This window comes from Bubalus bubalis, chromosome 14, assembly GCF_019923935.1.
Source record: "Bubalus bubalis isolate 160015118507 breed Murrah chromosome 14, NDDB_SH_1, whole genome shotgun sequence".
Lineage (NCBI taxonomy): Eukaryota > Metazoa > Chordata > Mammalia > Artiodactyla > Bovidae > Bubalus > Bubalus bubalis.
The window spans coordinates 8,727,665-8,754,541 of record NC_059170.1 but is presented as its reverse complement, the minus strand read 5'-3'; the positions used below and the strand labels follow the sequence as shown (position 1 = coordinate 8,754,541).

At 53.1% G+C, this 26,877-nt stretch overlaps 1 protein-coding gene and 1 long non-coding RNA gene across 4 annotated transcripts in view; one reads left to right on the top strand and one right to left on the bottom strand.

Moving 5' to 3' along the window:
* Positions 1-3,034: 3,034 nt before the first annotated feature.
* The window catches only part of SLC12A5 (solute carrier family 12 member 5), a 35,282-nt gene continuing 11,439 nt past the window's right edge, over positions 3,035-26,877 (top strand). The window contains exons 1-13 of one of the 3 annotated variants that reach the window (XM_006051372.3): positions 3,035-3,538; positions 16,851-16,945; positions 17,242-17,373; positions 17,619-17,765; positions 18,551-18,605; positions 19,097-19,227; positions 21,169-21,410; positions 22,389-22,600; positions 24,197-24,367; positions 24,663-24,761; positions 24,909-24,966; positions 25,911-26,085; positions 26,703-26,821. In XM_006051372.3, the coding sequence (XP_006051434.2) occupies positions 3,415-3,538; positions 16,851-16,945; positions 17,242-17,373; positions 17,619-17,765; positions 18,551-18,605; positions 19,097-19,227; positions 21,169-21,410; positions 22,389-22,600; positions 24,197-24,367; positions 24,663-24,761; positions 24,909-24,966; positions 25,911-26,085; positions 26,703-26,821 (1,760 nt within the window). In that variant the 5' untranslated portion in view covers positions 3,035-3,414. Of the gene's footprint in view, positions 3,539-10,835; positions 11,279-16,850; positions 16,946-17,241; positions 17,374-17,618; positions 17,766-18,550; positions 18,606-19,096; positions 19,228-21,168; positions 21,411-22,388; positions 22,601-24,196; positions 24,368-24,662; positions 24,762-24,908; positions 24,967-25,910; positions 26,086-26,702; positions 26,822-26,877 lie in introns of those variants that run through there. The other 2 variants (XM_044927585.2, XM_006051373.3) reach the window with 2 other exon arrangements.
* Positions 12,360-17,783, bottom strand: LOC123329146. Its single transcript, XR_006544347.2, has 3 exons — positions 17,652-17,783; positions 14,656-14,817; positions 12,360-12,777 (listed from the first exon to the last, which is right to left on the bottom strand). It is a non-coding gene; the product is annotated as an uncharacterized LOC123329146 (long non-coding RNA).

The window sequence follows — 26,877 nt, the reverse complement described above, 5'->3', positions numbered from 1 at the left end:
ACGTGTGGTTTGAGCAGAGAGGGTTCTGGAATGGGGTTCTGGAATGGTTGAAATAGGGATGGGTGGTCTGGGATAGATGAGAGAAGTCTAAGTGGCAGGCTGAGGAGGATGGATTTGATCTTCCAGGAAAGCAGAGGAACTTGACTAAAGGGTTGTTGCAGGTGAGTGGAGGTGATGGCCTTGGTCAGCTTTGATCATCATCCACACCCTGGGTCAAGTGGGAGTTTAAGGAGGGCTTTAGAGAACTTTCTCCTAAAATTCCTGTGGGTGGGGCCCTCTCTCCTAACTCACCCATTTCTCACTCAGGAATGATCCACTCCCACTGGAATACAAACGTTCCTTAATATCACTTGTTTAAAATCTCTCTGGACCTCTCTCTCTCAGTTCTGTTCCATTTCTCTATTCCCCAACCCCAACTACAGGAAAACTTCCCAAAGTACAGTCTAGATTCACTGTCTCCCATTCTCACCTCAGTTGTTTGCAGCCTAGTTCCCACTCCACTCCTCCACTGAAATCACTCTCTTTAACACCTGTGATCTTCCTTAGCCAGATCCAGTGGGTACTTCTCTGGGCTCATTTCATACCGCCTCTTGACTTGTTGGACTCAGTGGATAATGCCTTTTCTTCCTGAAATTTTTCTTCACTTGGTCTCTGGGTCAGCCCTTTTTCTGGGTTCTCTTCCTCTCTCATTGGCTAGATCTCCTGCTTTCCAACCTCTAAATGATGGCATGCCCTTGTGTTCAATCCCTTGACGTCTTCTCTGTGTATACTCATTCCTTGGGATCTTGTCTAGTCCCGCAGCTTTAAATAGCATCTCTCTGCTAAAGACTCTGTAATGCACACCCCAGCATTATCCTCTCCCCTGAACTTGACTCAGATGATTCTTGGGAGCCGAAGAGGCATCTCAACCTACCTGTTCCAACTGAGCTCTTGGGCCCCACCTTCCAAACACACTTGTCCATGGGTAGTCACCACTTTAATAAAAGACAACATCATCTGCCCTCAATCAAATGTAACACCTGATCAGTCCTAAAATCTAGGGACCTGTAAAAGCTCCTTATCCTGGCACACAGTTTCTCACCCTTGGCACTATTGACAATTTGAACTGAATTATTCTTTGTTGTGGGGGATGGTCCATACATTCCGGGAGGCTTGATGTCTTCCTCCAGGAGGCAGTGGGATCCATGGACAGATGCTAGGCCCATTCAGGGTCAGTCTTCCTCCCTCTGTCTTAGGCCCTAACATACAGGTGAGTGAAGGGACATGATGGTGAATCTGTGGCTCAAGGTCATGCAGTCTCTACCCACTGGATGCCAGTACCACCCTCCTCCAGTTGTGATAACCAAAAATGTCTCTGGATATTGCCAACTGTTCCTTGGTGGGCAACAATGCTCCAAGTTGAGAAATATTGCTCTAACATAACAAACATATAGACAGGTAGACCCTTCATAAGTGTGCATTTCAATATATTTTCATAAACTGAACATGACTGTCTCATGAACATCCAAATCAAGAAATAAAATATTCTGAGCACCCTAAAAGCTTCCTTATGCCCCCTTTTAATCACTACCCCCTCACCCCTTTTGAACTGTGGTGTTGGAGAAGACTCTTGAGAGAAAATTCTGGGAGATGGTGAAGGACAGGGAAGCCTGGCATGCTGCAGTCCATGGGGTCGCAAAGAGTTGAACACGACTTAGTGAAAGAACAAATACACTCTTTTGTGTCTGGCTTTTGTTCCATGCTATTTGTCAGGTTTATCCATTTTGTTTGTGAAATATAAGATCGTTCATTCCCAATATGGTACTCACTCTATGAACGTACCACTACTTACTTGTCCATTTTACTGTTGATGGGTACGTGGGTAACTTTCAGTTTGAGGCTATCATGAATAATGCTGCTATGAACAATCTTGTCAATGTCTTTTGGTCAACAGGAGCTGTCACTTCTTTGGGGCACAAACCTTGGAGTGGAATTGCTGAGTAGACAGGCATGTCTAATTAGGCTCAGCTTTAGCTGACTGAACAATTATCCAAAGTGATTTTGCCCAACTATACTCCTACCAGCAGTGCATGAGAGTCCAGGAGCTCTCCTTGACTCCTCTTTCCTTTACATGCAACGTACAATCCAGAAGCAGGTGTAGGTTTAGGTTTCTACTTCCAAAATGTATCCGAAGTTGGACTGCCACCACCCCAGCCTGGCGATCATCACCTCTTACCTGCTGGTTGCAGGAGCCTCCTAATTAGACTCCCAGCTTCCACTCCTGCCCTTAGCTGAGTCCTCACCCAGCAGCCAGAGTGATCCTGTTAACATGTAAGTCACAGCACATCGCTCCCCTACTCAGAAACTTCCCATGGCTTCTCTTGTAGATAAGACTCCAGGCTCCTTGACAAAGCCTTCAAGTCACAGTATGATCTGCTCTCCTCTCCCCAACCTCATCTCCACCCCATCACTCACCTCTCCACTCATTCTGCTCCAGACACCCTGGCCCTTTTGTTGCTCCCTGAACTGTCTTAGAGCCCATGCACTTGCTATTTTCTCAGCTAGAGGGCTCTTCCCTCAGATCTTTGCTTAGCTGGCTCCTTCTCATTTGTGAGGGCTCAAGTCAAATACCACATCTTCTGAGAGGTCTTCTTACTCCATCCCTTAAAGTAGTCCTTCCCCTTAGTCATTATCCCTTGACCCCACCTTTTCTTAACATATACCACAATCTCAAATTGTCCTGTCTATGCATTTGCTCACTTGTAATCTTTCTCCTCTCATTCATTAGAATGTAAGCCCCACGAGGACAGGAAGCCAGTCCATCTAATCCGATGCTATATCCCAGTGCCCCAACCAGTGCCGCAAACGCAGGGGCGCTATCAAGATGTGATGAGTGAATGAAATCCATTTTAGGAGACCTGAAAGTGAAGTCGCTCAGTCCTGTCGGACTCTTTGCAATCCCATGGACTGTAGCCTACCAGGCTCCCCCGTCCATGGGATTTTCCAGGCAAGAGTACTGAAGTGGGTAGCTATTCCCTTCTCTAGGGGATCTTTCTGACCCAGGGATCGAACCCGAGTGTCCTGCATTGCACGTAGATGCTTTACTGTCTGAGCCAGCAGGGAAGCCCTGACCTAGACGAGGAGAACCCGAGCTCCAGGAGCCGCACACGGGGACACCTGGTGCCGGGGTGGCTCTCAGCAGCGGGTTGGGCCCTCAGGCGCTTCCAGCGGAATTGAGAGCCCAAGGCCCCAGAGCCACGTGGCCAAGCAGGGAGGCACAAAGCCCGGCGGGCACTAGGACCCTGCGCGGCGCCGCGGCCGGCGGGGGGCGGCCGGCGGGGAGGGGGAATCCGCTCCTTCTGCCTCCCGGAGCCGGGTTGCGGCCACTTGTGCGATCCGGGCCGGTTCCGCAGTCGCCCGGCCCCTCTCCGCACCATGAGCCGCAGGTTCACCGTCACGTCGCTGCCCCCGGCGGGGCCCGCCGGGCCCTCTGACCCGGGGCCCCACGGGCCTTCAGCCGCAGACCGCCACCGCCGCCTCTCGGGAGGAGACGCCAAAGGTAGAGGCCTCGGGGGGCGGGGCTTGTAGGGTGGGCGGGGCGAGTCAGGGGCGGGGCCACGGCGAGCTGGCCTTTGGTTGGAAGGGGAGGGACCGGGACCGGTGGGGAGAGGGTCAGTACCCTCGGAAGGCCGAAGAAGGGAGAGGAGCTGGGCGCTGGGGGACCGGGGAGGGCTGCAGGAGCAATGATGAGGGGAGGGGCCAGATTCGAGGTGGGCGGGGACACACGGAAGAGGGTGGAGCTAGAGGCGAGGGGGCGGGTCTTATGCTACGAAGGCTAGGGCCTCGGGAGCTGGGCCGGGGCGCAGTCAGGGGGAGGGGTCATCTCTGGTAGGGGCGGAGCTAGAGGCGAGGGGCGTGTCTTATGATACGAAGGCTAGGACCTCGGGGGCTGGGCCATCTCGGGTAGGGGGCGGGGCAGTAGCGAGGGAGAAAGCGGGGCTAGAGGGAGGGAGACTGCGGGCCGTATGGGTCCAGAGCCAATGGGAGGAGGTAAGACCATCCTAGTTTGCGGACAGAAAAGGGCGGGACCAAAGACGAAAGGGTTCGGGCCAGTAGTGTACGGGTGGAGTCGACGGAGGGAAGAAACATGGACCTGGGTCGCTAGGTCTCCAATCCTTAGTGCCTCAAGAGGCGTCGCGGACAGCGCCTTGGGGATCCCGGGAAGAAGACAGGAGAGAGAAGTTTGGGACCCCGGGCAGCTAAGATCCTGGGCGCAATCCTTGGGGACACTAGTCCTGTCCCTGCGGGGATTCACTTAGCTCCCTCTGCTCCAGTTCCACAAGCGGTGGGTGGAGCCAGCTCTGGCGGGAGCAGGGGCATCTTCCTGGAGGAGCCATCGCGGTGGTCTTATAATGGAAGTTACATGCAAGGTACAGACGAGAGAGGAGGGAAGGGATCCTTCTAGGCTTCGGTGAAGAATTAGCATCCTGGATGCACATGCAGTCGTCTTCGCAGGGGCCCCCTTATGCCCCTCGGGTCTGGGAGGAAGGTGGAGAATTCGCTTGAAGTGGCCCCAACGTGGGGAGGAGGAGCCTCCTCTGGCCACCAGGGGTCGCTGCTGAGCCGCAGGTGAGCTCACCCTGACCCCAGCAAACTTAAGCACCAAAAACCCTTTTAGTCGTTTTATCTGGCGAAACTCTACATTGAATAAATGACCAAACTGAGGCCTAAATTTCCTCAGGGCTCCAGTCCCGTGAACCAACCGCATACTGAACGTGGTCACTCGGATTATGGGGGGCTCTTTCCTTTCTTCATCTTTCCCATAATGTCCGTCCCTTTTCACATTTTCAGTGATGTTCTTACCGTTCTTACAGATTTGAAAGTCAGAACTCTAGGAGCCATCAATGCCTCCTTTTCTCTTCCCACCAGATCTGAGTGGTCCTCATGTCTTGGTCACTTCCTTCAAAACTTATCCTGAATCTGGCCACATCTCTCCTTCTGACATCATCACCCTGCTCCAAACATCCATCATCTCTCGTGTGACCATGACCCCAGCCTCCTCACTAGTCTGCCTGCTTCCTGTTCATAAGCACCCCCATCATTTGTAAGATAAATGGCAAACCCTTTAGTCGGTCATTCAAAATCTCCCCTCATCTGCTCCTGGTATACCTGTCCCTGTTTTCCCCACCTCCATTAGCCAGGGAAACTCCTACTCCTCTGTAAGTTATAGCTCATTTAACCTTTTCTGAAACTCTTTTTCACTTTCTCTCACTTCCAGGCAGAGGCAGACATTCCTCTTCTGCCCACCCAGTGCACCATTATAGCACATGTCCCAGTGGATGGAAGTTATTTACTTGTGTGTCTCTTACGTCTCCAGGGCAGGGACCTCATCCTTTTACCTTCGTGTTCTGACTGCCAAGTGCTCAGCTGGGCACTTAGTACGTGCTTACTGCTCACTCGTCAGGTGAGGGGGGAGGAGCTGTAGGCTCCTAATTCCCCTACCTTTGCCTTCTCTCCTGCCATTCCCCATCCACTGGTCTGAAAATAAGATGGCTCTGTCTCTTATCTCAAGGTCACTGTTCAGTCTTCCTGTTCCTATTTCCAAGCTCCTGCATACTGAAGTAAAATACAGCTCCCAGTGTTGGGTGTGCAGGTGTGTGTGCAAATTGGATGTGAATCTGGAATGCCGTGGGCTTATGGCAGAGGCGGTGTGTGTGTATCTTTGTATGTCTTGAGGGAGAAGCATCCCACGTTAGCTCTGTTGACCCGTGGGACAGTCAGTGAGTCAGTGCTTATGTGTCTTACTGTATGCCAGTGTGCTGATTGGCATGTTGATGTGTGTATTTCTGTGTCTGACTGTGGGGTGGGTACCTGTGTGCATGAGCTTGCACATGCACATGCTTCCATCTTGAGAGTAATTTGGGGATTTTTTCCCCCCAAACTTTAAACTTGTTATTTTGTATTGGCGTATAGCCGATTAACAATGTTGTGGTAGTTTCAGGTGAACAGGGAAGGAACTCAGCCATGCATACACATGTATCCTTTCTCCCCCAAACCTCCCTCCCATCGAGGCTGGCACATAACATTTAGCAGAGTTAAGGTCCTTTAATTCTAAAATGGTTATCCATTTTAAACATAACCGCGTACATGACCTTCCCCAAATCCCTAACTATCCCTTCCCCTACTTTGTGGATTTTTAACCTCTTAGGCCCTGAGACAGCCTCCAGCATCTCTCCTTGGTAGGCCAGTATGTGGGGAAGCAGATAAGAGCTCCCTAGGAGAACTTAAAATTTGGTGGTATCTTTCCCCTAGCTGTTCTTGAGCCAGTACTCTGGCCCCAGGGGGACACTCTCCCCACCAGCTGTCCTCATCCAGGTCCTAGGGGAGAGATGGCAGTATGTGGAAGGTGGGGGAAGGTTGGGGGAGGTTTTGTAGCTCATTTACATACAAGCATTGTCTTTCATTCTGGACCCAGGGAGTGGAGTTTGTTGTCCCTGGGGGTGCTTCCTGCTGCCAGAGAATAGGAGGGGATATGACTTATGGGGGAGGAATGAAGCAATTCAGAAGCTGGTCCTTGAATCTACCACTAATCCTGGGCTGCAGCCCACATGCCTCAGTTGCCTCATCTGTACCATGGGAAGATTGATGATTACTTGGCTGGACCTGGGATGAATTGTTACAACTCTGAGCTACTCCTCCATCCTTTGTATTGCTCCTTGCTATGTCCGTTTCTCATGGAGGAAGACAGAGCCTTGGGAAGAGTGCTGGGCCTGGTTAAGACTAACAGGAGTTGAGATGTGTCCGCATGGAGTGAGAGGGAGGCAACTTGTGCCAGGGGGACGGAGCAAGACCACAGTGTAGCCCATCCGCACTCTAGCCCAGGCTCTGTGGTGTGGCCTCGGGCATATTGCTTCCCCTCTCTGGGCCTCAATTTCCCCAGCTGTATATAAAGAAGTTGAACAGGAAGCTATCTGAGGGTCCTTCTAGCCATAAAAATGCTTAGATTCTTTGATGATCTAGAAAGGTGATGTTCTCTACCTCCCCCATACCCAAACCTCATGTTTCAGTCTCTATCTGTAAATTGGGAAGAACAACACTGAATTATTGGTATAAATATCTGATCTGGAGATCTCCAGCCTATCCAAGGAGTTCTCTGGTCACTCACTCCTCAAGTCAGGACTCTGAACCTCACTGCCCACTACCTCAGCCCAAGGTGAGCCTTGGGAATCACCATGGCAACAAACTGGTTATGAACGGGGCTGTAGTTGCCATGGTGATGGGCTGCTCTCTCTCTCTCTCTCTCTCTCTCTCTCTCTCTCTCTCTCTCTCATCCCCTTCACCTCCCCTCCCCTCTTCTCAATGAACCAGAGTGATCTGCGAGCACCAGCTTCTCCAGGTGGGGTGGGGATGGGGGTGGGTACAGTGAGAAGGGGGTCTTGATTGAGAAAGAGGGAAGATGGACTGAATCTATAGAGGAATGGGGGGCTGTCGGGGTGCCATTGCCATGGTGACCGGGCTGCAGCCTGTTAATTAAGCCCCCGGTTACCACGGAGATGATGGTGGTTGACGTGTCTGCAGCGGGCCCTATGTGTGTGTGGGGGGGTGTGTGCTCTGCCCCAGACTCATCAATTCATAGCAAGAGCTTGGGTTCCAGAGGAGGGGCCCCCCCAGTGGGGGAGAGAAGGGTGAAGAATGGAGTTCAGGGCCTTAGCTCCATGAGGCCAGAGCTGGGGGTGGGTGGGTTAGGCCGTGGTGATAATGATATAGAGACAAGGGTGGATAGGGACTGAGCCAGAAAGAGGAACACTACGCCTACCTTCCATAGAAAGAGGACCCTGCCAAGTGGCTCCAGTTTCTTCCAAACAGCTCCTTGTCCTGATTCAGTGGCTGGGACCCCAGGCTGAAGTTCAGGGAGCCAGATTCTAGGCCCTAGGCTGCCACAGGTTCATCCCATGGAGCAAATTTATAGCTTTCCATTTCTAGTTTCTTTCAATTTCTTCCAATTTCCCCAGATAGGAGGACTGGTTAAAAAATAACTTACAAAATTCCTTCCAGTGTCCAAATCCTGATATTAGGAGGCAGTTTCCTTGACCTTTTTTTTCTCTCTGTCTTTCTGAGAAGCATAAGTGGAAGGGGAGATGAATTTTAGAGACTCAGAGTTGAGAAATAAGACCCGTGCCAGGCTCTGCATCTCGTGATGATTTAATGAGAGGATGCCCCTGGCCCTAGATCCTCCGAGGGCTCTCGGTGGGGATGGGGTGCTGAGCTTGCAGCCATGTTCCTGGGGCTCAGAGCTGAGGGTCACCCTTACTGGCCAAGGCCAGGCTGCCAGTGGAGGAGGTGCCTGCGATGTGTTTTCTGAAAGCCTCACTGCAGAGGCTTGGCCTGAGGCCAGAATGGGGATCAGTCTTCTTGAGAGGTGGGGGCTGTGAACCAAAGGACTGGGGTCTCCCCTTGTGGCTGTCTCCTCTGTTGGTCTTGGCTCCTGTTGAAGAGCTCCATGGATTTGGTCTGAGATAAATGGAGAATTTTCAGGGTGGGAAGAAGGCCCAGGGATTATGCAGCCTCACTCTTTCATTCTATAGATGGAGATACTCAGGGCCTGAGAGGAACCCAGCTTTGCCCAAGGAAATGCAGAGTTTCGGGGCAGAGGACAGGACAGCACCACTATCCCCTGAATCCTGGATGCCTTGTGAGATAGGAGGTCTGGTGAGGGGGCCCAGGTGGGACACCCAGGGGAAGAGGACCATGCCTGCCTTCATCTACTCCCTTGGGATCTAGATTTTCTCTGTGGGTGGGCTCAGTCCCTCCCTGAGTGGCCAGGGCTCTGGACCACAAATGGGAAATACCCCCAGGGGAACATCCCAGACCCAGGATTGCTGAAAAACCTCAGCACTTATTTCTCAGCACTTCTCAAACACACTACACATGTTACTGTATGACTTGTCTCTACAGAGTAGTAGAAAAGCATATTGGTGGTGGTGGTGGTTTGTGAAATGCAGTGTTTAAAATTTCTTTAACACTAGCCTACCCACCTGCAATCCCTTTAACCCCTGTCACCAATTTAAACTCATTTCAATTTTTGTGTGTGGGTGGGTGGTTTTCTCTCTGGGTGGTTTTCTCTCTGGGAAAGCCAAGAAGGCCAATTCTCACACCTTGTCTGAATAGCTAGCTCTCCACCCTAAAGAGTCCTTCCAGTGTCCACAAAACCCAGTGAAGGGGTTATCTTACTGGAGGATGCCTCAGAGTCCCACTTCAGTTAGCTGCTGAAGACTCGGTGGTTGATCCAATCTGAAGTCAGCGACACATGGGTGACAACAGAATCTGAGCAGCAGGCCCTGTCCATGGTCCTGAAAAACTCATGTCCTAGAACTGGATCGCTAGTGGTGCAGATTTATTTTTTCTAGGACCCTTGAAGATCTTCTGGGCCCACCTCCAATTGCAAGCTGAGAGGCCACTCTGGCCCTGCACCTATAAAGCCTGAGCACAAGAAAAGGGAGAGAGTTCATCTCCAACCCAGTCCCTGTTCCTTTCTTAGTAGCCAAGGATGAGAGGCACTGAGCAGTTTGGATATGACTGCATTTTTGCCTCTTCTATTGGAGGCAGGACCCATTTCAAAAGAGGTTATGTTGAGGAAAAGAGTCCTAAACTGGAATAAAGGAAACTGGATTCTAGACCAAGTTCTGCCATTCACTGGTATTGTGTTCATAGGCAGTCATTTCCCCCCATCCCCATCAACAGTGAGCCTTAGCTTTTTCACCTGTAAAATGAAAGCTATGCATTAGCTAAGATGATTGAAGCCATCCTCTCCAGGCCTGGAACTCCCCTGAAACTTAGAGGGCTACTGCTGGGAGCTTGGGTGAGTCTCAAAATCATTTGCCCTAAATCTGCTCTCCTCATTGGATGTTTCCATCTTGCTGGGGCTCAAAGGGTCCACACTGCTGATGCTGCTTCCTGAGATCTTTCCCCATAGGCTCAAGTCTGGGGTCTTGGGGTGCTGAGGGGGTCCCAGGACAATTAAGCTTCTAGGGGACTGGTGTCAGAGGAGGGGGAGGAACGCAGAAAGCATGTCAGCTCTGGAATCCTCAGAAAGCAATCCTGGATTAGGGGATTAGACACTCCCGCTCCAGGAGAAAATCTGGTCCCAAACCGACAGGCGGCCTCATTCTCCCCTCCCCCACTCCACTCCTGGCCAGCCTGCGACCGGCCTGCCCTCCCCAGAGGCTGCACCATCCCCAGTGGGGAATCAGCGCTCCAGAAACTCACTGCCGCCTTCTCTCCTCCTCACCACCTCTCCTTCCCAGGTTCCTTGCATGGGGGTTGGGGTGGGGTCCCTTGTTTTGGGACTCCAGTAATTTGCCTTTGAGGTGAGACGCTGAGACCTCTATCGGTCTAAACAGAAAGAAAGGGTTCACTGCAACTCCTCAGACTCATGCCTCCCATTTTAAGCTAGGATGAGCCAGACAGTTCAGCCCCTGACCCCCGGGGGCCAGCATGGTGCTTGAGTTAAAGGCTCTGGCCTTCGCACACCCTTAGCTCCAGCCTCCTGAGCAGCGATTGTGGGCGAGGGCAGGATTCCACAGCGTTCTTCAAGGCCGGCCTCCCCAGCTTTGCAGGCAAGCTCTCCAGGGACCCATATTCCACGGCGCGCTCCCCCTGCCGCCTCAGATCTCCGCATCTTCCCTCTAAGGGTCAGCCCAGACCCCCGGCCAGGCAGCCGCTGCGGGGCCGCCTCCCCGCGGCCGCGACCTAGTTCCCTGCCGTTATTTTTAGGGCGCGGGATGGCACCTGCCCACGTGCCGGCCCCGCCTGCGCCGGAGAGTGGGGGGCGGGCAGAGCTGCGTCTGCTCCCGGGAGGCGAGGCCCCCGTCTCCCGCAGCACCCTCTCCATCCCACCGGTGCAAGCCCCCAGGTTCCGTGCGAGGGGGCCTCCGGGAGCGCACTGCCCGCCGCTCGTCCCCTCTTCTTCCTCCCTCGCTCGCTCCCCCCCGCAAAACCCCGCCAGTGGCTCACGCCTCCTGCATACGGGATGAGGTGAGCCGCGCCGCCGCTGAGAGGGGGCGCGCGCGGGTGTGAGCGTGTGTCCGTGTGCGAGTGTGTGTGCGCCGGGCGGGCGGGCACTGCAGCTTCTTCCTCCGTGGAGCGGAGAGCGAGAGAGCTAGATCGAGCGAGAGAGCGGCGAAGGCAGGCAGAGGGGCGCGGGCGAGGCGGCGCAGCCATCCCCGGGCCCGGCGCCGCGCCGCCACCATGCTAAACAACCTGACGGACTGCGAGGACGGCGATGGGGGAGCCAACCCTGGTAAGCGATCGGGGGCGGCGAGGAGAGGAAGCAGCTCTGGGGTTAGAGACAGAGCCGGGGGCCGCCTCCTTCGGAAGCGAGGCTGGGATTGACCCGGGCGGTGGGCGCCCAAGTCGGCCTGGAGCCTAGCTCCATTGGAATGCGCCAGGCGCCGTGCGAGGTGCTGGAATGTGCCGCGCCCGGGGCCAGGACGGGGGGCCGAGGGCTTGCCACTGCCCACGGCCCGGGGGCAGACGTGGGCTAGCTAAGCGGGGGAGTCGGTGGGAACGGGTTGGAAGAGCTAGAATGGGCTGACGTGGAGCTCGACGGGCGGGAGGAGGGCTCCTTTTCCCGAGAAGGGACCCTGGAGTCCTGGCGCAGAGCGCGGGTGTTGGGGGGGCGCAGTCTGCTGCAGTCCCTCGCTTTGAGACTTCCAGCTGAAAGGTGGGGGGAAGGTGCCTATGGGGGGGGTGTTGGAGGCATATGACAGCCCCCGTCCGGCTGCGGTGTCTCCTTAAGGGGTCACTTGATGCAGTCCGGGCCCCCTCCCCCAAAGCTGCCCGAGATCCAACCTCCGACTGAAGCGAACCTCCTCCGGGGATTTTCAGCTCTACTTTGCGGAATCTCCTTCTCCCTCTCGCGTTCCCATGGGTTCCTTTTCAGGACGGGAAGCAAGATCACCCTCTTTTCTTTCCCCTTTCCCTTTCCTCTGGGTACTCTGGGATAGCTGTGAGGTTTCCAGGGTGGGGCAGAGGGGAGTCTCTCTAGTCAGCTCTGCTAGCTTTCCCAGTGAGGCCTCAGGAATGGGGTCCCAGCAGCCGAATCCCCGGCGCCGTGGCGCGGACACTGCGGACGCGCTGCGGTGGGTGCGGAGACTCGCTAGGACCAGAGGGGCTTGGAGCGAGTCCGTTGGCGGCTCCCGCTCTCCCCCGCCCTCCTCCGCGGTTTCCCTGCTCTGAGGTCTTCTAGGCCAGCCACCCCCTCGGGCTCCCAGGCCCCCCGCCGCCCCCCAGCGGTTTCAGCCATCCATCACGGCTGTCAGCCGCCCCCACCCCCCACCCTCCAGCGGCGCTGCGTCCCTTGCGCACTAGTGCGCCTCCTGCTCTGGCTGTCTGCGCTCAGCGCCTTCAAACGCTCCCCTGGGCATTGCTTGACCCTCAGGTCCAAGACTCCTGCAGAGCTCCCCGCGGAGAAGGCCCAAGGGTCCTAAAGGCTCAAAGCGCAGGGTCTTTCAGGGACAGGCAGCCTGGACTTGAAGTCCTCCGGATCCTGGGTCCAAGTCAGAGCCAAGTGGCCGCTTGGAAGGCTGTGGACACCAGGGTCCCTCATCCTCTGACACCCCTTCTTCCTCCCTGAAGCTGAGTAGGGGCAGGAACTACTGACTGGCTAACTCATCCATCTCCCCAGTGACCCTGGAGTCAATCCGCAGGCGCCCTCCTCCATAGCAGGTTCAGGCTTCGGGAAGCGGGTGGTTTGGCAAAGTCTAGTCTGCAGCAGAGCCGGGCATCCCATCGCTGCTCCTAGGGAATGAAGGTGGGGGCTGTCATCCCACATGGGAACCCCTTCAGATGTCTCCACTCTGAGGAGGGGGCTCTGCTCCCCCAGACACAGGGTTTGGTCCAGTCCCCCACGCCCTGCTTGCCTGGGCCACGGGATTTCTGCAGGGTCTCAGGTGGCCTAGAAAAGAGTGTGCAGCAGGACTCCAACTAGGAACTCCCTTCAGTTCTACCCACTCCCCACAAGTTTTCCAGACTGAGTGTAGCAGACTCGTCTGCAGACTTTCTCTCTCTCTCTCTGAGTGGCCAGGACCTGGGTCAGGCTTTTTGGCCCCAGAGAAAGAAGGCCTCCCAGTGGTGCCTGGAGACGGTGATGGGGTGGGGTGGGCGGTGGGGGGTGGTCCAAGGACCTCTGGGGCTTTAGGGAAGACCATCAAACCGAGAAAATCCGGCATCTCTGAACTTAGGTTCTTGGAAATGTAGGAGACCTGGGTCCTGACCTCGGGGAGGTGGGAATGACCAGAGAAAGAAGGCTCCTCTGGACTAAAGAACACAAGGATATTGTCTCTGCCCCCCAGGTCTCCTTTCCTCTTGGGGTCTGACGCTGTCCCCTACTCCCCTCATCTGGCTTGGGGATTCCCCGAGGCCTGGCCCCAGGTCCCCAGGGGAGGCTCCTTAGCCCGCGCCGCTAGCCTGTTTCCTCCCTGGGAGCTCTGGCGGCCGCAGCTTAATTGAAAGCCGATTCGGGCTGAGAGCTCCCAGGGGGCGGGGGCGAGGGCGGGGGCGGAGAGGGCTCAGCCTCCGTCTGGCCCGGCCTCTAGCGCGCGCGCCGCACGGCGCTCTCCCAGCCTTCTGACTCCCGGCTAAGGGAATGGGGGCGAGATCCTGCCTCGCGGTCCTGCCCCTCTGAGGGCTCGTGAAGCTCAACCCTCCCCCTCAACCGGGGTTCCAGGGAGGGGTCGAAATCAGCCCTGGCAGAGCAGGTTGGGGGCCTGGCGTCCCGTCCAGACGGCGGGTGGAAAAGCGCGACTCAGGACAAGCCTACGAGCTGCCCCCTCCTCTGCCCTCATCTCCTGGCTGGGCTCCGGCCCGGAGTCTGGCTCCGCGCTGCGCGCCGCGTTACATAAGCCGCTGCGGGCGCGTGGCCGGCTCTGCTCCGCGCCGCGCTCTCTGCCCGCGCGGTCGCCATGGAAACCGGCGCAGAGCTGCTTCGATGCCGGGTCTCCGGCCAGGACGCCCTCTTTCCCGCCCTGCACGCTCCCCGCGCCCCCACGAAAGAGGAGGGGAGGGGTGTGAAAGGAATGGGGCACTCTCGTGCCTGACCGTCCTAACCCCGAAGAGCCGCGGGGAGGAGAACCCACAGGAGACGGGGCCCCTAAATCTTGCCGCTGGGGAAAGGGTGTGGGATAGGGCGCCCAGGGTGGGTGGGGTACCACGTATATTAGTAATAATCGTGATTGTAATATTAACAGCAGTAAGTACACTTATGTGCCCAATACACACACGCCCAACAGGCATTATTTTACTTAATTCCCACCACAGCCCTGAATTAAACACGATTATTATCCCTTTGCAAAATAGGAAACCGAGGCTTAGTTTAAGTGACTTGCCCAAGGGGTGGACACAGCCATCGAAGTTGGGACTGGAACCTAAATCTTCTTGACTCCAGCCTGTTTTCCTAACCATTAAGAAATTTCTTCTCATCTCATCCCCAACCCCCTAGTTCCCACTATAATGTGGTGAGAACACGAGGCCTCTTGTCAGCATCTTAAAAATGAAGAGGGACCCACCTCACTTTTATTTCTCCTGTTCTCTAGCCCCAAAGAGCTCTTCCGAGACCCTGGGGGTCAGGAAGGGAGCCCGGGGGGATTCCCCTCAACAGACTTTTTGCTGAGCACCTACCACGTGCCAGGCTCCCACAGGCAGGACCGGTCTACTAGTCCCAGGAACTCATGGACGTGAGGAGAAGAGTGAGCTGGTGGAAGTCCTATCTGGGGGTCAGGAGTTCTTGGCTTGATGAGTGAAGTGGAGGTGGTGGCAGGAGACAGCGGGTGGTGGGTTTCCCTTGAGGACATGAAGCATCACTTCCACAGTTTTGAGTCAGGATGAGACTGGATTTATAGCAGGTCATGCTTTGGGGATGGACCCTGGCTGAGAGACTAAGGGAGGTTTCCAGGAGGAGAGGATGGGGAGGATTTGGGCAGAATGGAGATGGAGAGAGAGAGAGGTCAGGAGATGAGAGGATAGGAAATTCAGAATATGTAGGGCCTCCACTTCACTTCTGTCTTGGTCATTGGAGAGTTTCCCCGGAGTCCACAGAGATATCTACTACTGGGATTCAGCCCTGAAAACTGAGAAAGTGTGATGGCTGGAACCAAGGGAATGTGCCTCTGTGTGTGTAGGGGGGATTGCTTATGTCTCTTTGAAAGGACCCTCTCCTTAATGCCCTGGAGACTTCCTCCTTGCATGATCTCATCCAGGCACATGGTTTCACACACTTGCTACACAACTTTTCATGGGCTACCCCTGATTCTCATGCCCAGCGTCTCTCCTGGGTCCCGGGCTGATCTGTATCCAAGTGCTTCTGGACAAGTTCTCTTGAGTGTCCTATAGTGCCTCACCGTCAGTCAAATTCAGCCTCTTCCCCACCCCCAGTCTCCCTCTTTTCCTCCGTTTATTAAATAGCACCATCATCCACCCATTTACCTCTGCTAAAATCCAGGCATTATCCTAGATCCCTCCTTCCCACATCCGCACACATCTGGCATAGAAATGTGTGCCAATAATTCTGGAGTCTGCTCACTTTTCCACACTGCTCTGGTCTGGGGTATCAGCAGTCCTTGCCCAGATTTCTGAAAGTCCTTAGCTTCTGCATTTTTTTCTTTTTCTGTTTTTTGGCCACATGTGGCATGCGGGATCTTAGTTCCCCAACCAGGGATTGAACCCATCCCCCCCTGCAGTGGAAGCATGGTGTCTTAACCACTGGACCATCAAGAAAGTCCCCCCTAACTTCTTTATTCTTCGTCAAAAGGCCAGCATGATTGCTCTAAAACACAAATTTGTCCATGGTACTTTTTTGCCTGAAACTCTTCAGTGACTTCCCATTGTCCTCTGGATGGAGTCCAAAGTCCTTAACGTGGTTGGCTAGTCATGTAAGGACCCAGCCCACACCTACCTTCCTAGCCTCATTTTCTTCATATGCTTCTCCTCCATCCTCCAGCGCCCTTCCCCCCGTTCCCTTTCCTTAGACTCCTCCAGATCAAACTTCTTTCAGGCCCTCTGACCCAGTCCAGCTCACTCTTACCTCTGGGCCATCGAACACGCTGTTCTGCTGTTCTATCTGCCTGGAACACCCTCCCGGCTCCCTCCCAGTCTAGCTGTTACTCATCCTTCAGTTCTCAGCCAACACGTCACTTCCTCTGGGAAGCCTTCCGTGACCTCCCAGGCTGGGCTGAGTGCTTCTCCCGTGTTCCCACAGTCCTTCGTTCATATTCTGCCACACAACTTACCACTCTGGGTTGGAAACGTCTGGCTATGGGTTTATCTCCCCTGCCTTTGTGTTCCCCAAGGGCAGCAATGGTCTTAGGCTGTGTTTTATTCCCCCACCCAACCCCCACATCGGCATGCAGGAGACATCCAGTGAATACACAATGACTGCAGATGAACCAGGGACACAGGATATGCCAAAGGGGGTCACTTTTCCAAGAGGTGGAGTATCCTGGGGGCCTCCAGCTGAAGTGGTCTCTGCCTCCCCTCTAGGAAAGAGTGTGCTTCCACCTCCCAAACACCAGGATGGGCCAGTTATGGTCAAGGAGGGAACTCTGGAGAGTCTAGGGTGCCCTGATGAATGAAGTAGGACCACCCCACCCCCCAACCAGAGCAAGGAAGCACTTCCACATTCATTAAATATCCTGTACATGTCAGGGAGTGTGCTAGGTTTGTTATACAGAACTAAAATTCTGCAGGGGAGGCAGCATTAGCTCATTTTTTCAATGTGTGGACCAAGGTTCAGCGAGTAAGTGGCCACCCAGCTGGGTGCCCAGGCAGACGGGTGGCAAACAATTGATGCCGAGTTTCTCACTCCTCTGCCTTCTCAGGGGATGGCAACCCCAAGGAGAGCAGCCCTTTCATCAACAGCACCGACACAGAGAAGGGGAAGGAGTACGATGGCAAGAACATGGCCCTGTTTGAGGTGGGCTGCTTGGGGTCCTGGGACTCCCCCCACGATTCATCTCCGCCTTCATCAGCTGTTCCCTCCCTCCTTCCTTGGGGCACTGTCCCCTCCTCTCCATTGCTCCCTCAGGCCCACCTTCTTCCTTGCCCTTTCCCCCTGCTCCTCCGCTTCTTATCCTAACCCCCTCTCTCCCTGCCCATCTCATCCTAGTCTCAATGACTTGCCTCTTGGTCCCCATCTCTCTCTGCCTCCTACCACCTGGCTCACCCTCCTCTAGACCCTGGCGCCCCAGCATTGACAACTTCCTTCCACAGGAGGAGATGGACACCAGCCCCATGGTGTCCTCCCTGCTTAGTGGTCTGGCCAACTACACCAACCTGCCCCAGGGAAGCAGGGAGCACGAGGAGGCAGAAAACAACGAGGGTGGAAAAAAGAAGCCGGTGCAGGTGAGGGCCTTGGGGAAGAAGGGCTGGAGGGGAGAGAAGGCGGGGAGGAAAAAGGATTCAGGTGAAGGGATGAATGATGGAGACGGAAGGATAGGAGGTGGAGGCGGAGGGAGGGGAAGGGATGGGAGATGAGGGGTAGAGGTGGGGGGCGGGGAGGGGGATGAAAGTATGGGGAAGAGGAGAGGGCCTGGGGTGCTACTAGGGATGGGGAGGGCTGCAGAAACTGACGCCAGCCTCCCTGGCAGGCCCCCCGCATGGGCACCTTCATGGGCGTGTACCTGCCGTGCCTGCAGAACATCTTTGGGGTCATCCTCTTCCTGCGGCTCACATGGGTGGTGGGCATCGCGGGCATCATAGAGGCCTTCTGCATGGTCTTCATCTGCTGCTCCTGTGTGAGTGACTCCCTCCCCTCTCCCGTTCCCTGACAGCTGGGGCTTGAGCAGGGACCTGCGGGTGGGAGGGGAAGGAAAGGGGGGCGGCATGAGACCTGAGCTTTTTATAGGAACCACTGCGTATAATTTTGGAGAGGAAATTAGGTCTGACTGGGCCTTCCAGCCTCTCCCAGGCTCATCCCTGATGGCCATCAACCAGGTGTCACCTGGACCTCTGTGTGGGTGCGGGTGCTGCAGACTCATTGATAAAAAAGATAGGTGTACATTAATAAATCAGATCCACCTATAGCCCTGCAACAGTTAATATTTTGGTAGGTCTTGACTCACAAGAAAACGGGATGATGGGTCCCAAACAGGTCTGGCTGAATTCTTCCCATCCTCTCAAAAAACCCACATGTTCACTAACACCTACTTCCCATGACATTTACACTTCCTCACATGTGACCTGTGATTCCCCCCTCGACACATGCGGTAGCCAGTGCCGAAGCTGGTACACCTGCCTATTGAATAAACGAAGAAATGGAGGCTTAGAGAACTGAAGTGACGTGTCTCCTCCAGCCAGACAGCTGGTCAGAGGCCAAGCTGGGGTTTCCAGAGCTCTCTGATGTGAGAGCTCGAGTTTCTTCCCTGTGCTGGGTGAAGAAGAGGTTTTTCTGGACAAGAAGGACTTGGCAGGAGTAGGAGCTGGAACCGTACCAAGGAGAAGCTCAGCGGAAGAGGACTTGTGGGTTTGGCGGGTGTTTATGGGATAGCCGCCACCCTGATGGTGATCTCTGTTCTCACAGACGATGCTCACGGCCATTTCCATGAGTGCAATTGCAACCAATGGTGTTGTGCCTGGTACGTGACTGGGGCTGCTTGGAGGGGAAGGGGGCCTGGCTGGGTGGGAGGGAGACCTGGACGGTTGGGAGGAAGGAGGGGCAGTGCCCAGAGCTTTGGGCGCCCTCAGGAACCCCGAAAGGCAATACTGCAGGTCTGAGGCTGGGCTGTGATGTTTGTGGAGTCGGTGGGGGCAGCCCTCTTAAGGGGAGGGGAAGGAGGCTGTTGATGGTGTTGAACGGGGCAATGAAAGATCTCTTCCCTTTGCCTGAGACCCTCTTTGCCATCATCCTATTTTCTGAGCCATGACCTCCTTAGAGGGGTAATTAGCAACATGGTAATTAGTGCTGTAAAAGCCACTCAGAGTGTTTGGCTGGGTCTCCCACTACAGCCTGTAAGGCTTGTGAGGCCCAGTGCAACCCCCTTCCCACCACTGTCTCTGATCCCCTCCTCACCCCTAAAGCAGCCCAGGGTCCCTCGAACCTCTTGCCAATACTGGATTCTTTCTGCAGCTGGTGGCTCCTACTACATGATTTCCAGGTCTCTGGGTCCAGAGTTTGGGGGCGCTGTGGGCCTCTGCTTCTACCTGGGCACTACTTTTGCTGGGGCCATGTACATCCTGGGCACCATCGAAATCCTGCTGGTAAGAAGGGCTGGGGAGGAGGTGTGGGTCCCAGGCTGTCAGTCAGTTAACAGATGCTCTTGTAGGCTGGGTCACTCAGTAAGGCCAGAGGGATATCAGATGTGGTTCTGTCTTTAAAGAGTTCACAGTCTAGTTGGGGAGACAGGATACACTAATTATGTAACATGAACAGCTGTCGTTTATCAGGCACCCACTGTGCTCTCAGTAGAGTTCCAAGTGCTTTACAGTCATTAGCTTGAGTCCTCACGAGGTTTAAGTATTATTATGCCCATTTTACAAATGAGAAGCTCAGAGAGGTGAAACGACTTGCTCAAGGTCACTCGGCGACCAACTGTCAGAGGTGGGTTGGGAAGAGCACAGTCATGGTAGAAATGATAACAGTCATTTCCCTCAGTGATTGCCTACTACGCGCCAGGGTGCGCTGTGCTGGACACTCTGTGGATGTTAATGGTAGAGGGCAGATGGCTGGCAGGTTGCAGAGAAGAAGGAGCTGAGAAAGAGATCTGTTAGAAGCAGTGACTGATGAGCAGTCAGGGCCCTGGGCAGTGTCTGAAGTGGACAGCTGCTGACCTGGGTCTCAGTTCTTCCTGCCCCTGCAGGAGGAAGTGGGAGCTGGAGGTTCCTTGGTATAAGAGAGCCGGGCTGACATTTCCCAAACACTTTATTCTACCTAGGCCCCGTGGCTGGCCATGTATCATTTTATTTTATTCTCACGACTCTTGCATGAGTTAGATATCTTCATTTAACAGATGAGGAAGGCAAGGCTCAGAGAGGTAAAGGGACATGTGGAAGGGATGTGAAACTGTGTCTTTCTGACTCTGAAGCCTGTGCATGTCCCCCCAACTGCACTGCTTTATAGAACTAGAACTAACAGATGTTTCACCTTCTGGCCTGGGGACAGATTGGAGAAGTCCAGGGTCAGGAAGGATAGATGGGGAATAAATGACCCAAGAAGCCAAATTTTGAGAGAATAATAATAGACCTCTATGGCTTTTACAAAATTAAAACATTATTATAAAAGCAATTCTACCTATTGAATTGGAAGATTAAAAAAAATAAATTGGAAAAAATCAAAGAATGTAAAAAGGGAAATAACAATCTCCTGAAGAAAGTCATCATTAACATTTTGGTGTATCCTTCTAGTTTTTGTTTTTCTTTATGATATTGTATTTTGTCTTTATAAAACTCTATAGATTTCTCTAATAGTTCAAAACTCTCTGCAAATATCACTTACAACTGAAAATAACTTTTGTAACAATATAAATATATTAATATTTCATATAGAAATTATGGAAAATACAGATGTGCAAAAAGAATAAAGATTATTCACATTTTTACCATTCAGGGGAAACGACTGTTAACATTTTGATGTATCTACCCACAGACAGACATATATACACATGTATGTGTGTATATATTCACATGTAAGTAAACATATATATATTTACAAAAATGAGATAAAACACATTCTCTTTAAAAATAGATTGTTTTTACCCAGTCTAACAGGGATAGCTTTTTTAAGTTGGTTCATATAAATCTTTGTTGTTCTTTTTAGTAGCTACATAATCTATTTGGAAATACCGTAATTAATTTACCTAATCCTCTAGGGATGAATTTCTAATTTGTATCTGCCTTTCTAATTAAATAATAAAGACAATAAATAATCATTAATACTTATACTTGATAACAAAAATGATAGAAATTAATAATTGCTCCTAACATTTTTGCAGTATCATCTTTTAATGACTGAATAATAACTAGTCTTTGTAGGACAGACCCTCTCATTGGATGTCCTTCCCAGTCTCGGATTACTGTAAATATGCTGTGAAGAGTTACCTTTTTCTCCAAAGCCCTGCCTGCACCTCAGGTTATTTCCTTGGGGTGGTTCTTCGTTGGTCCCCACTGGGTTACCTGCTTGACTGCCTCACCCCTTTCCCACAGGCTTATCTCTTCCCAGCCATGGCCATTTTTAAGGCAGAAGATGCCAGCGGGGAGGCGGCAGCCATGCTGAACAATATGCGTGTGTATGGCACCTGTGTGCTCACCTGCATGGCCACGGTGGTGTTTGTGGGCGTCAAGTACGTCAACAAGTTTGCCCTTGTCTTCCTGGGTTGTGTCATCCTCTCCATCCTGGCCATCTATGCTGGGGTCATCAAGTCTGCCTTCGACCCACCCAACTTCCCGTAAGTGCTGCTGCCCTGCACCTCAGGCACCCTCCCCCTCCTCCCTGGCTGGTTTCGGGGTCTTCACACTAGTCTCTGCCTCCCCCCACCTGCCCCTATCTCTCAGAATTGGAGTGGTTGTGGATTCAGAGTAAACTCTCTTGGGAGGGAAAACCTCTTCTGGTTTCAGGTAAATCTCTTTAGGGTGGGGTAAGTTTTTTTGGAGGTGGGCCCAGTGTCCCTTGTGAGGGTCAACTGCTTGCTGGTGAGCTGGGCTTCCCAGCGGCTCAGAGGTAAAGAATTCACCAGCCAAGCAGAAGACATGGGTTCAACCCCTAGGTTGGGAAGATCTCCTGGAGTATGAAATGGCAATCCACTCCAGTATTCTTGCCTGGGAAATCCCATGGACTGAGTAGCCTGGTAGGCTACAGTCCATGGGGTCACAGAGTTGGACATGACTGAGCACGCTCACTCAGGTGGAGTTAGGAAGAGTCAAGTGGAAAGATTTCTGAAGGGATGACCAGTCTGTGTGAGGGAAATCTTTCTTGGGTGGGGAACAACCTTCTGGAATGAGACAACCACTTAGTGTTAAACACCTTCTCTATCATAGGACAGGACACAAAAGAGAGGGTCTAGGGGCTCAGGTCCCTCTTGGTTCAGCTTCTCTCCCTAGGACACATTCCTCTACATACATAACAGGGCTCAGAAGGATGGCACATTGGGACTGCTGTCCATGGTGCTGAAACAGCATCGCAGGAAAGCAGTAGTTCTCTGCCCTGGCTCATACTAGAGTCACTTGGGAGGGAGGCGATTCCCCAGAGGGCCAGTGGTTAGGAGCTTTGAAAAAACGCTGATCCTGGGCTCCATCCCAATTAAATCGAAATCTCTGGATATGGGGCCCTGGCATCTGTGTTTCTTCGTGCTCCCCTGGTGGTTCTACCATGAAACCAGGGCAAGGTTACATCCCTCCCCACCTTCCTCCCTTGTTTCTCTCCGTAGGATCTGCCTCCTGGGGAACCGCACACTGTCTCGCCATGGCTTTGATGTCTGTGCCAAGCTGGCGTGGGAAGGAAATGAGACAGTGACCACACGGCTCTGGGGCCTTTTCTGCTCCTCCCGATTCCTCAATGCCACCTGTGATGAGTACTTCATGCGAAACAATGTCACAGAGATCCAGGGCATTCCTGGTGCTGCCAGTGGCCTCATCAAAGGTCTGAAGGAGGGACGAGGTCTGGTGTCCAGGGAACACTGCAGGGATTGTGGACTAATCAGTTAGGATTAAGGGACTCTCTTTGGGATTCAGTTAAATTCGATCCATTTTAATTGAGCACCTACTCTGGGCCATGTTCTATCCTTGGGATCACAGAGGGGTAGAGATGAAAGGGAACCTTTGCATGTCTTTCCATCTAGTGGGAAAGAAAACCATCAGTTTGGCAAGTATTCACTAAGCACCTGCTAAATGCCTAGTGCTGTGCTGAGCACCAGGAACACAGCATAAATAAGTCACAGTTCTTGGCCTCAAGGAGTCTAATAGCAGAGACAGATGTAATAGCAAATAAATTATGACATGTGTAGACGTGCATTCAATGAACAGAGTTCTCCCAAGGGAGGGAGTGGTCATGTGTATAAGGTGGTAAGACTAGGCTTCCTGGATTCATCTGAGAAGGGTTTTGAAGAGCAAATAAGAGACTTTCAGCTATACAAGGGGAATAAGGGAATCACAGGCAGAAGAACAGCTTGCCTAAAAGCATGCAGACACAGAAGAGCATATTGTGCCCTTCCAACCACGAGTAATTTGGTATGACTAGGGCATAAAGTGCAAAGGAAGGAGGGGCAAGAAATGATGGAGAGACTGACATGAGCCAGACTGTGGTCAGCCCTGGAAGCCATATTGAAGAGTTTGGACAGTGCTCTGAGGGTGATGAGGAGCTGCCAAAGGGTTCTGAGTAAGAGGCGGACATGGTCAGTTTGTGGTTTCTGAAGGTTCACTTCAGCTGCTAATGTGGATGGGCTCATAGCAGGGAGGGGACTGAGTCAGGGAGTTTAGGGGGCAGCTGATGCTGAGTCCTGGTGAGATATGATGGTTTTCTTACTGAGAGTGGTGGATGCCAGCAAACTTGTTCTCCATCAGGCCTGTTTTGCACTGCCCCCGCCCTCACTCCCAGGAGACAGGTGGCAACATCTAGAGACATTTTTGGTTGTCACAACTGAAGGATTATTACTGGTTTCTGGTGTGTAGAGGCTGGGATGTGGCTAAATACCCTACAGTGTGAGAGGACAGCCCCCTCCCCCCACATACATACAAAGAATTGCCTATTCTTATCATAGTTACCACTACAAGTTAATAGGGCCAGAGTGGAGAAACACTAGAAAGATGAGAAGGGGTGTATTTGAGAAATATTTAGGAGGAATAAGGATAGGAGTTGGAGATGGTTTTGAAACAGAGACGGGGAAAGGGAATGGTTGTGAGCAATGTCAAGCTGATCTGTATTGATGGTGGTGCCTTTTACCAAGATAAGGGGTAAAGGAAAGGAGCCATTTGCCGTGAGTGGGTGGCGAGACCAGTTTGGGACATATTGAATCAGTCTGAGATAGGTCTTTGTTGTATATGTCCTTCAGTAGATTGGACCATTTTAGGGCAAGGACTCGATCTGATTCATGTGCAAAGTCCCTGGTCCAAAGCAGGAGCTTAGGAAATGTTGGTGGAAATAAGAGCTGGTTGATTTTGACCCTTCTTTTTGTCCACCCTGCCTCCTGGCCCCAGAGCTCTGGCACCCTGATATCTGAGAGTCATGTCTCCCCCACAGAGAATCTATGGAGCTCCTACCTGACCAAGGGGGTGATTGTGGAAAGGCGTGGGATGCCCTCGGCGGGCCTGGCAGATGGTACCCCCATTGACATGGACCATCCCTATGTCTTCAGCGATATGACCTCCTACTTCACCCTGCTGGTTGGCATCTACTTCCCCTCAGTCACAGGTGAAGGGGAGCTCAGAGAGGGAAGACTCTGCCTGGGAGTGGATGGGTAGGGAGAAAGTCAATCATGATGTGGGGAATTTCTTAGTCCAATAGCCCCATTACATAAGCAGGATTCAGTTCCCCTCCCACTGGACAGGTGAGGGAATTAAAGCCCGGAGTAGCCAAGTAACACGCCCAAGCTCTCACACGAGTCAGTGGGCCAGGACTAGACTCCTGGGTTCATGACTCGGAGGCTGGTGTCCTATCTCCGTCTGCTCTCCCATGGCTCCTGTCCTAACTGCTCCTCTGTTGACAGGGATCATGGCTGGTTCTAACCGCTCTGGGGACCTGCGGGATGCCCAGAAGTCGATTCCCACTGGCACTATCCTGGCCATTGCCACCACCTCCGCTGTCTGTATCCTGCACGGCTGGCGGGGACCGCTGTGGATGGGGAGGGCTAGACGGAGGGTCTCTGAAGCTGCTGCCGCATCTGGCTGGCTCAGGAGGGGTTGGGAGGACGGGAAATGCCGCCCTGGGGATTTTCCTTCATCCTCTGCTGCAGACATCAGCTCCGTTGTCCTGTTTGGGGCCTGCATCGAGGGGGTCGTCCTTCGGGACAAGTAAGTAAGGGGCTCAGGGAGGAGCCTGTTCTGGGGAGGGTGCGGTGGGCATCAGGCACACCTCTGTGTGCGCACTCCAGGGCCTACTGAGGCAGAATCTTCTGTTTTAATACAGTGCCGAATGGCCAGTTTGTGGTTTCTGAAGGTTCACTCCGGCTGCTAGTGTGGATGGGTTCATAGCAGGGAGGGAACTGATTCAGGGGGTCTAGGAGGAGGCCAAATGGCCCTGTCTTAAAAATCATAAAATTCTTAGAAAATGCTCTTCTTGATTCTCACACCACATCACGTCACCACGTGATGAGGCCAGAATCCCCATTTTTCAGATGGAGACACAGTTTAAGATATCTGCCCAGGATGACACAGTCTTATACAATTGACCATGTACTAGAATCATTATTAGTGGGGAGGGGCAAGATAAGGGTAGGGTGTTAAAAGGTACAAACTACTCTGTGTAAAAGAAATAAGCTGCAAGGATATATCATTCAACACAGGGGATACAGCCAATGTTTTATAATAACTATAAATGAGGTATGACTTTTAAAAATTGTGGATCACTATGCTGTTAACCTGAAACTTATATAATCTTATGTACATCAACTATACCTCAATTAAAAAAAAAACAATTGAGTTGCCACTAAGTTCCAGGCACTGTGCTAAGCATTTTACATATGTTAACTCCTTATTCCTCCCACCAATCATATGAGATAGGCTTATAATGATCTTCACTTTACAGCTGAAGAAACTGAGGCACAGACAGGTTGAATGTCTTGCCCAAGGCCACACAGACAGCCCAGTCATCAGGGGCTTTGTCTGTCCCTTCATTCCTACACAGCCAAGCCCCGTGGTGGACATACGGCTGGCCCTGCAGTTGGCATGGGAACCCTTTGGAAATCCAGTTGGCATTGCTTACCCAGCATCTCGTATCTTCTACTGCTTCCTTCGAGGTTTGGCGAAGCTGTGAACGGCAATCTGGTGGTGGGCACCCTGGCCTGGCCGTCTCCCTGGGTTATCGTCATCGGATCCTTCTTCTCTACCTGCGGGGCTGGGCTGCAGAGCCTCACGGGGGCCCCTCGCCTGCTGCAGGCCATCTCCCGCGATGGCATAGTGCCCTTCCTCCAGGTCAGTGGTGGGTGAGGTGTGGGCCGATAGTCGACCCCCTATACCAGCCAGCCAGGCCCCTGCCCAGCGAGGCCACCCGGTGAGGAGAGGCCACAGCAAGCCTCGAACTGCCTTCTGGTCTCTGCCTCTCTGTGATGCCACTATGAAAAATGGGTGTGCTTTAGTTGGGACTTGGCCCATGCTCAGGGTCATCTCTTTGGGCAGGGTTGTCTGCTCTTAGGGAGAAAAATAAATGGTCCTCCTTGGGCCTTGTGACTGGGCAGGGACTCAGGGAGACAGCCAAAGGGCCGTGAGAGGAGGGTGCTCTCTGTGGTGCTTTAAAAATATATATATATGATGAACTCCGTCATGGCTGCTTGCTGGCCGCCTGGAGCTCCTCTTCCATCTGTCCCCTCCTGTTCCCCTTTAGGGATCATCTGAACTTCCTTGCACTTGGGTACCAATGTCAGGGTGGGCAAGATACAGCAAAAGCCTGGTATCCCCTTGGGTACCTTTAAAGGATGAGAAACGCAGTATCCCTCTCTCTCTGCCTCTCCTGTACTGGTCCCCAGGACAGGAGGAGAGAGACAAGAAGTCCTTAGGGTCTCAGGCCCCTGTGACGGTTGCTGTGTCCTCAGGTTTTTGGCCATGGCAAAGCCAACGGAGAGCCAACGTGGGCCCTGCTCCTCACCGCCTGCATCTGCGAGATTGGCATCCTCATCGCATCCCTGGACGAGGTCGCCCCCATCCTCTCTATGTGCGTGCTGGCCTCCTGCCCTCCCCATCAGCTCTGGGGGTCTCTCTACCTGGATG